The sequence below is a fragment of the Gossypium raimondii genome, chromosome 6 (genome assembly GCF_025698545.1).
Source record: "Gossypium raimondii isolate GPD5lz chromosome 6, ASM2569854v1, whole genome shotgun sequence".
Taxonomy (NCBI): domain Eukaryota; kingdom Viridiplantae; phylum Streptophyta; class Magnoliopsida; order Malvales; family Malvaceae; genus Gossypium; species Gossypium raimondii.
This window is the reverse complement of record NC_068570.1, coordinates 29,488,566-29,498,715: the sequence shown is the minus strand read 5'-3', so window position 1 is coordinate 29,498,715 and position 10,150 is coordinate 29,488,566. Positions and strand designations below refer to the sequence as shown.

At 36.2% G+C, this 10,150-nt stretch overlaps 1 protein-coding gene across 1 annotated transcript; it reads right to left on the bottom strand.

The window, feature by feature from the left end:
- Positions 1 to 8,441: 8,441 nt before the first annotated feature.
- Positions 8,442 to 9,156, bottom strand: LOC105771871 (agamous-like MADS-box protein AGL29). Its single transcript, XM_012593254.1, has 3 exons — positions 8,812 to 9,156; positions 8,563 to 8,722; positions 8,442 to 8,491 (listed from the first exon to the last, which is right to left on the bottom strand). The coding sequence occupies exons 1-3, from the start codon at positions 9,154 to 9,156 to the stop codon at positions 8,442 to 8,444; spliced, it is 555 nt and encodes a 184-aa protein (XP_012448708.1).
- Between the last annotated feature and the right edge of the window lie 994 nt (positions 9,157 to 10,150).

Sequence of the window (10,150 nt, the reverse complement as noted above, 5' to 3'; positions counted from 1 at the left end):
CAAAGTGAGGGCATTCGACGGTACAGAAAGAAAGGTCATGGGAAGAATTGAGATACCCCTACTGATTGGCCCAACAGTGTACGAGGTGGACTTTCTTGTGATGGACATCAAACCCTTCTACAATTGTTTATTAGGGAGACCATGGATACATTCGACGGGGGCAGTACCGTCATCCTTACATCAGAAGTTGAAGTTAGTGTCAGAAGGTTGGCTGGTGACAATAAACGCCGAAGAGGATATTATAGCGGCTGTATCCAATGAGGCACCGTATGTGGAGACCAATGACGAGTCAGTGGAATGCTCTTTTCGATCTCTGGAGTTTCTAAATGCAACATTTATTCCTGAGGGGAGCAAAATATTGGTGCCTAAAATATCCAAAACTACAAAGATTGAGATTCCACCACTAAAAGAAAAACAAGATCACTTTGGCTTAGGATACAGGCCAGACAGAGGATAGAGAAAGAAGGAGTTAGAGAAAAGGCAGGAAAGAAGAAGGGCACGTCTAAATGGGGAGGAAACTAAATGGGAGCCAATGATAATTCCCCACATATCCAAAACGTTCTTATCTGGAGGGGTCATTCATTCTGATAGAAGGATACTGATTGAGGAAAGCATTGAAGAAACATTTGAAAATTGCATATCAATGCCATTCATGAGGATGCGAATGAAGAGAGGAGCTTGTTAGACATTTGTACTAATGAACCTGGGAGTGTTCTAAATAATTGGACTGTAGAAGAAATACCTGAAGTCTTTAAAACTGTCTCAGAGTAATATTCGGAACAGACTTGTTGTTTTAGCCTAGGAATAATAAGAACTCTTTTGTGAAATAGGCTTATGTTCAAATATCATTATTTTAATAAAATACATCTTTGCAATTGTTTCAAGCAAATATTCTTTTATTTTTTTATTTTCCATACGAGTAAATATATTAAATTATTCGTTCATTTATAATCATATTGCCCAAATAATTGTACATAAATTCATGCATTCTCTTGTAACCATATTAGGTCCCTTTATATTAATGACGTGAATGACTCTGCTACAAACTCAAAGTTTCCTCTTGAACGAAACATGTGTTTAGGGGGATTGCAGGACTTTGAAGGTGACGAAGATGGTGGTTTATCTTTGGACTTGTTGAGAATGGTAGAACAGGAAGGAAAACAAATTCTACCTCACAAGGAAGCAATAGAAGTTGTGAGCTTGGAAGAAGGGAAAGAGGTGAAAATTGGAACTGAGATTTCTGCAAAGACAAGACGAGACCTCATTGAATTACTCCAAGAATTCAAAGATGTCTTCGCATGGTCATACCAAGATATGCTTGGGTTGAGGACTGACATTATAGTGCATCGCCTACCTATAAGGGAGGATTGCAAGCCAGTTCAACAGAAGCTCAGAAGAATGAGGCCTAATATTGTGCTTAAAATAAAAGAGGAAGTTAAGAAGCAGTTTGATGCTGGGTTTTTACCAGAGGTCAAATATTCTAAATAGGTAGCCAACATCATTCCAGTCCCTAAAAAAGATGGAAAACTACGAATGTGTGTGGATTACAGAGATTTGAACAAAGCAAGCCCAAAAGACAATTTCCCATTGCCACGCATTGATACTTTGGTGGATAATACGGTAGGATATTCGCTGTTTTCTTTCATGGATGGTTTCTCAGGATACAATTAGATAACGATGCATCCTTAAGATATGAGAAAGACTACATTCATTACTTTGTGGGGAACATTTTGCTATAAAGTGATGCCATTCGGATTAAAGAATGCGAAAGCAACATATTAGAGAGCCATGGTAGCCTTATTCCATGACATGATGCACAAGGAGATTGAGGTTTATGTTGATGATATGATTGCCAAATCCAAAATAGAGGAGAAACATGTGCAGGTCCTGAGAAAATTGTTCTTAAGATTAAGAAAGTTTGAGCTTAAGCTCAACCTGACAAAATGCATTTTTCGAGCCAGGTCAGGAAAGTTGTTGGGTTTCGTAGTTAGTGAAAAAGAAATCGAGATTGACCCAGACAAAGTCAAGACAATACGAGATTTACCGCCACCACGTACTGAGAAAGAAGTTCGAGGTTTCTTAGGAAGATTAACTTATATTGCTCGGTTCATTTCACAGTTGACCGAGAAATGTGATCCAATATTTCGCCTTCTGAAGAAACATAATCGTGTTGCTTGGAATGAAGAATGCCAGAAAGCCTTTGAAAAGATAAAGCAATACCTATCCAATACTCCAGTGCTATCACCACCTAGCCCAGATAGACCATTGATTTTTTATTTGACGGTGTTCGATAGTTCCATGGGATGTGTGTTGGGTCAACATGATACGACTGGAAAGGAGGAAAAGGTGATATACTATATCAGTAAGAAATTCACTGATTGTGAAATGAGATATTCGTCTATCTAAAAATTATGTTGTGCTTTGATTTGGATGACAAAGAGGTTGAGGCAATACTTACTCTATCATACGACTTGGCTAATTTCAAAATTAAACCCTTTAAAGTATATGATGGAGTCAACGACGTTGAATGGGAGAATGGCTAGATGGAAAATCTTGCTCTCCGAGTTCGATATAGTATATGTAAGTCAGAAGGTCATCAAAGGGAGTGCGATAGCAGATTTCTTGGCTAGCAGAGCTTTAGAAGATTATGAACCTCTAGATTTTTATTTTTCAAATGAAGACTTGATGTTTGTGGCAAATGCTGAAGAGGATCCCCAAGAAAATCATTCCTGGAGGTTAAACTTTGATGGAGCTTCGAATGCATTAGACAATGGGATTGGGGCAGTCCTGGTATGTCCAAATGGAGCTTCGAATCCATTAGAATGCTGAGTATGAAGCTTGCATCATGGGCATCCGAGTAACCATAGAGCGGAAAATTAAGACACTAGAAGTATATGTAGACTCAGCATTGGTAATATACCAACTAAAAAGGGAATGGGAAACGAGAGACCCCAAGTTGATCCATTATCAGGGATTGGTTCTGGAATTGATTGAAGAGTTTGACAGCATTACCTTTTGTTATCCCCACGAGAAAAAAATCAGATGGTTGATGCTCTTGCTACTTTAGCCTCTATGATTAAAGTGAATTAGTTAGAGGACATGAAGCCCATTCAAATTAGTATTTATGACATTCCGGCCCACTGTTATAGTATTGAAGAAGTGGAGAATGATAATTGTCCCTGGTGCCAAGATATATTATTATATGTGAAGAATCATGAATATCCTGATCAGGCAACAGAGAATGATAAGAGGACATTGAGGAGACTAGCTATTGACTATGTCTTAGATGGAGAGATTCTATACAAAAGGGGAAAGGATCGAGTACTGTTGAGATGCGTGGATGCTGTAGAGGCTAAGGAAATTTTAGAAGAAGTCCATGAGGGTATTTGTGGAACACATGCCAATGGATTCACCATGGCTAGACAGATCATGAGATTCAGATATTACTGGTCCACCATGGAAGGAGATTGCATCAATCATGCTAAGAAGTGCCATAAATGCCAAATTTATGGGGATAAAATGCACGCGCCTCCTTCACCTCTACATGTTATAACTTCTCTATGGCCTTTCTCCTTGTGGAGTATGGACATCATTGGGCCAATATCGCCAAAGGCTTCTAATGGACATCGTTTCATTTTCGTGGTTATTGACTACTTCACTAAATGGGTAGAAGCAGCTTCATATGCTAATGTCACGAAGTCAGCAGTTAGTAAGTTTTTGAAGAAAGAGATCATATGTCGATATGGAATGCCTGAAAGGATTATATCTGACAATGCGCTGAATCTGAATAACAGCACAATAGCGGAAGTCTGCAGTCAATTCAATATTAGACACCATAATTCATCGCCATATCGTCCAAAAATGAACGGTGCAGTGGAGGCAACCAACAAAAATATCAAGAAAATTGTGGCGAAAATGGCTGAAACTTACAAAGATTGGCATGAGAAGTTACCATTCGCTCTTCTTGCTTACCGAACATCTGTCAGGACTTCTACTAGGGCAACACCTTTTTCTTTGGTTTATGGAATGGAGGCAGTTTTACCCATTGAGGTTGAAATTCCTTCTCTCCGAGTATTGGCTGAGCTAAAGTAGGATGAGGCTGAATGGATCCAATCTCGATATGATCAGTTAAACTTGATAGAAGAAAAAAGACTAAAAGCTATTCGTCACGGTCAAATGTACCAGAAACGAATGATGAGAGCATATAACAAAAAGGTCCGTCCTAGAGAATTTCATGAGGGGGACTTGGTGTTGAAGAAAATCCTCCCTTTACAAAAGGATTTCAGAGGAAAATGGATGCCAAACTGGGAAGGACCTTATGTGGTAAAAAAGGCTTTTTCTGGATGTGCTTTGATTTTGAGTGAAATGGATGGTAAAAACTTACCGAATCCTGTAAATTCAGATTCAATCAAGAAATATGTCACTTGAAAGAAAAGGAGGAATCAAAGTGAAAACCTGCAAAGGGAGCTTTAAATCAAAAAAAAAAAAAGGAGAGGCCAAGGTGAAAACCCACAAAGGGCGCCTTGAGACCAAAGGGGATTTGAGTTGAAAACCCGAAAAGGGCGGCTCAAACATTGATCAGATTGGGGCATGTGGTGATCTTGCTATACCTAAATCAACAAGAAAAGGATATGCGACATCTTGGGGCATCGACAAAGTACTGTGGATCTCCTAAACACATGTTAAATTCGAAACGTTTCTTAGTGTACGGAGAAGTTCAAGCTGCAATATCTAAGGCACTTAGTCTTCATATTACCTGTACCTAATTTGTTTGTTCTTGTAATACTTTATTCTTTGATGATCTTGAATATTTTTTTCTTTTCAAGACACTTGCTATCAATAAATTCCTTTTCTATTATTCGAATTATGCCTCAAATTAATTCATCTCTTAGTCAGTATTATGATCTTTGTGCAAGCATGTTGCATTAGAATAATGATTAATGGACTAGTAAACTTTCACAAAAGAAGTTTTGCATATTACTCTAGGAGTTTCTAAATAATACAGTAACCTAAAACAGGACTATTATTTAGAACACACCAAGTTAAAAGTTGAAATGGCTAAGAAGGAAAAAGTCTAAATTAATAATGTTCTTTCAGATTTTGTTGAACGAGATAACAAGAGATCTTGTTGGTGAACAAACAAGCAATGATCGCCAAGTGATAGGAAGAAGTTCCCTTTGAAAAGAAAATTCTTCATTTGTGTAGTATGACACCTTGGGAATGGTGTAAAAGAGTTTCATGATCTACATCCTTGAATTGCGATAGGAAAAGATTGAGAAAAGCCTAATTTTTCTACCCTTGGGTCACAGTGGAAGAAAAAGGTACAAATGTTGCGTCATAATGGATTGAGCTTTGAAGTTCACAGTGGGGGCAATTTGATTAAGTGTTTCTTTAGAGATGTCAGCCGAGCAAAAAGGCGTTGTAGCACGTCAGCGATAAAACCTTAATAAACTTTGAGTAATGATAACTTGAGTTATAATGAGGGATCATTCTCAAAAAAATGACATTCTGCATTCATTCAAATGTCATTCATACACGTCTAGTTAGGAGCATTTGATTCATTTTAATCATGACATCCTAATCACTAGGCATAATTAGGTTCATGCATTGAATTATACAGGTCATGCTCCCCAGAGAACAAACCGGTGGAACTTCAGCCTTATCTCCCTGAGCAGTGGAGTAGGTTGCAAATAGTAGATCGTATCTTCCTGTATTGGCAGTGAAGTAGATCGAAGATACTAGCCTTGTCTCCCTAAGCAGCAGTGGAGTAGGTTGAAAATAGCAGATCTTGCCTTCCTGTACTAGCAGTGAAGCAGATCAAAGACATCAATCTTATTGCCTTGACGTTGCAATGGAAAAGATTGAAGTCACAACGGCGAATCTTATTTCCCTGGCGTTGTAGCGGAGTAGATTGAAGCCACGACGGCGAATCTTATCTCCATGGCGTTAAGGCCTGGATTAGCTGAAGTGGAGCGAATTGAAGCTGTGGCCAGCAAATCCTAATTACAGTGGAGCAGATTGAAGCCGCAACGACAAGGGAGATAAGATTCACCGTCATTTTAAAAAGTCTCAACAGGAGCAGCAATGGTCTACTCAAGATGTTGGCTTCCGTTTGAACAGCGTTTAGCGACAGATTCAACAGAAGGATGACCAAAAGAATAAGGTTTACCAGCCGGTGAGAAAATAATAAAAAGAATCTCCCACCACATAAAGTAGAGAGCTCAGAGATTTTCTTATAAATTCCTGTGCGTCGTTTTGAAAATGCGATGAGCCTATCATCCACATTTTCAATGATCTTAATGTCAATTTTTTGCTTTCCTTTAGTTTTCTTGTCTGAGCTTGCCATTGCAAAAAAAATCAAAAGAAAAAAGAAAGAGACAAAAAAGTTACAAAGGAAAGCTTTACTAGCCTTTCATATGGTTTGGAAAAAAATTCTTCTTGGATGAAATTCAATATATATGAAAATAAATACCCTAGAAATTAAATGCTGAAACTAATTAGATTAAGTGATAAAATTTGACGTTCAACAATTGAATATCGTGTTAGTAAATAAATCTAGTCCGAATTAGGTAGTTAAATATGTTTCTTGAATGCAGATAAATGTTGTGTTATTGATCGTATATATATTATATCGAATATGCCATTAATGAAACAAAAATTCATGATATTATGGTACATTTTAAGTCAATTATATGCTGAAAAGTACCAAAAACTGATACCGTTATTCAGTAAAATTTGAAGCACATTTGGAATAATCGATATATTGTCCAAAAATGGAAAGACTTTTACATAAATCAAGAAAAATAATGCTCCAAAACCATATTAGGAAATAATGGATATCAAATTTCTTTCTTTGCGAATTTTGGTAAATTCTAGAACATTTTAGGTTGTATACCGTTAAAAGTATGATGATGTTGCCAATAGCATTTGAAATGACCCTGATTTTGCGTCTTTACTTGGCTTTATTTTAGGAGAAATGAAATATCGCAATGTCTACATCAGAGTTATATAGAGAAGAATAAATTAAGAAAATAAAATTGTTCTGGGCTTTAAGAATTCAAGTCCTACTGTTATTGCGAATTGCAGTAAGAGCAAGTTGTTGAATGAATGTTGAGCACCTAAAATTAAACAATTTCGCTCTGAATAGGGTTACCTAGTTTAGGATTTCCCATGCGTAGAAATCCTAATCCACGAGGAAAGTTGAAGTGTGTCGATTTGTTCTCATAATCAATTTATTGCCCATTTTTCATGGTGTTCATTGGTTGGAGGTACAAGAACTATGTTCATTGGTTTTAATTGTCTTATTGCAATAATTTTTACAATTGTTGAAGAATTTAGCTCTTTTCTATTATGGAAATGACAATAATATAACAACAAAACTCATCATTATCCTAATTTAATAAATAAAGCAAATTAAAAAGATGTGGTGTAGGCATATCATTAATATGGAATTGTAGGGGAGACAAAATTCGCTACAAGGTGAACTCCCAAAAATATATATTCTATTTAGACTCCATCTACATTGAATGCCTATCATTAATCCTAAAGTGAAAATTATTTATACAATAAATCGTTGTCGATCAGCCTTTCCAAGAAATTTCTATTAATTTTATATCATTCGGTTGCAAAACTTGATGTGGAATCTTGTAAGAAAAGAGAGAATATCCCACTATGATATATTCTTATTCTTACTTTGCATGAAAACGTTTTAAGTAAATCATGAAAGTGAAAAGTGTATCCAGGCATAAATTGAAACTTGATCGGGTTATAAATATAAGGAAATTCGTAGCCTTGATCTCAGAGGTTAGAAAAACAGGATGCAACAATTTTATTAATCACCAGTTTACTAAAAGAAAATAGAAGACACCATGATAATTTGAACAGAGATAGCCCTAAACCCTAAATAGTCAAGGCTCGAGAATGGTACAATACAGATCATAGACTATATGTTGGTCGGCTACATGAACACGTCCGTGTATGCGTTGAGGACTCCCAATACTGGCTCGACTAACAAACATAAAAGATAAAACAATAAAATAACATTTAACATCACGGACATTAAAGTACACAACTATTGCAGATTAGGGCCATATTTAGGGTGAAGGGCAGAAGGGACATCCTCATCCATCGTAGCCTGCATTGAGGAAATAGGTGCAATCTTCTTGTCCCTCGTGATAGAGATCAAGTTGTTAAACGCTGCAAAGCGTTCGTCTTATTTGTAGAGCTCCCTCAGGTTAAACTTGATCGGGTTATAAATATAAGGAATTTCACAGCCTTGATCTCAGATGTTAGAAAAAGAGGATGCAACAATTTTATTTATCACCGGTTTACTAAAAGAAAATAGAACATACCATGATAATTTGAACAGAAATGGCCCTAAACCCTAAATAGTTAAGGCTCGAGAATGGTACAATAGAGACCATAGACCATATGTTGTCCGGCTACTTGAACACGTCTATGTATGCCTTGAGGACTCCCAATACTGGCATGCCTAACAAACATAAAAGATAAAACAATAAAATAACATTTAACATCGTGGACAATGAAGTACAAAACTATTACAGATTAGGGCCATATCTAGGGGAAAGGAAGAAGGGACATCCTCATCCATCGGAGCCTCCATTGAGGAAATAGCTGCAATCTTCTTGTCCCTCGTGATAGAGATGAAGTTGTTAAACTCTGCGAAGCGTTCGTCTTGTTCGTAGAGCTCCCTCAGGTTAAGCTGATCAATGGGAGCTTTTCACCAATGCGAATTTCTGTTCCATGTGACTGTTAGGCCAAAGCAATCTCCTTTTGTTTTTCTTTTGTTACATCTAGTTGCTCTTGGACATCATTGAAATGTTGTACAAGCAAGTTGATTATTTCCTTACGGTAAGTCTCAATAGGAGCATCAATGGTTTCCTCAAGATGTTGGCTTGCGTTTGAAAAGCGTTTAGCGACAGATTCAACAGAAGGATGCCCAAACGAATAAGGTTTACCAGCCGGTGAGAAAATAATAAAAAGAATCTCCCCACCACATAAAGTAGAGAGCTCAGAGATTTTCTTATAAATTCCTGTGCGTCGTTTAGAAAATGCGATGAGCCTATCATCCGCATTTTCAATGATCTTAATCTCAATTTTTTTCTTTCCTTTAGTTTTCTTGTCTGAGCTTGCCATTACAAAAAAGATCAAAGGAAAAAAGAAAGAGGCAAAAAAGTTACAAAGGAAAGCTTTACTAGCCTTTCATATGGTTTGGAAAAAAATTCTTCTTGGATGAAATTCATATATATAGGAAAATAAATACCCTAGAAATTAAATGCTGAAACTAATTAAATTAACTGATAAAATTTGACGTTCAACAATTGAATATCGTGTTAGTAAATAAATCTAGTCCTGAATTAGGTAGTTAAATATGTTTCTTGAATGCAAGATAAATGTTGTGTTATTGATCGTATATATATTATAACGAATATGCCATTAATGAAACAAAAATTCATGATATTATGGTACATTTTAAGTCAATTATATGCTGAAAAGTACCGAAAACTGATACCGTTATTCAGTAAAATTTGAAGCACATTGGAAATAATCGATATATTGTCCAAAAATGGAAAGGCTTCTACATAAATCAAGGAAAATAATGCTCCAAAACCATATTAGGAATAATGGATATCAAATTTGTTTCTTTGCAAATTTTGGTAAATTCTAGAACATGTTAGGTTGTACTACTGTTGAAAGTATGATGATGTTGCCAATAGCATTTGAAATGGCCCTGATTTTGCGTCTTTACTTGGCTTTATTTTAGGAGAAATGAAATATCGCAATGTCTACATCAGAGTTATATAGAGAAGAATAAATTAAGAAAATAAAATTGTTCTGGGCTTTAAGAATTCAAGTCCTATTGTTATTGCGAATTGCAGTAAGAGCAAGTTGTTGAATGAATGTTGAGCACCTAAAATTAAACAATTTCGCTCTGAATAAGGTTACCTAGTTTAGGATTTTCCATGCTTAGAAATCCTAATCCACGAGGAAAGTTAAACTGTGTCGATTTGTTCTCATAATCAATTTATTGCCCATTTTTCATGGTGTTCATTGGTTGGAGGTACAAGAACTATGTTCATTGGTTTTAATTGTCTTATTGCAATAATTTTTACAATTTTTGAATAATTTA

Coding starts and splice junctions, on each gene's coding strand:
- LOC105771871 (XM_012593254.1), bottom strand. CDS start 9,156: ATGGCAAGCTCAGACAAGAAAACTAAAGGAAAGAAAAAAATTGAGATT. Junction 8,723..8,811: donor ATGTCCAAGAGCAACTAGAT/GTAACAAAAGAA, acceptor CCCATTGATCAG/CTTAACCTGAGGGAGCTCTA. Junction 8,492..8,562: donor CCTAGATATGGCCCTAATCT/GTAATAGTTTTG, acceptor TATGTTTGTTAG/GCATGCCAGTATTGGGAGTC.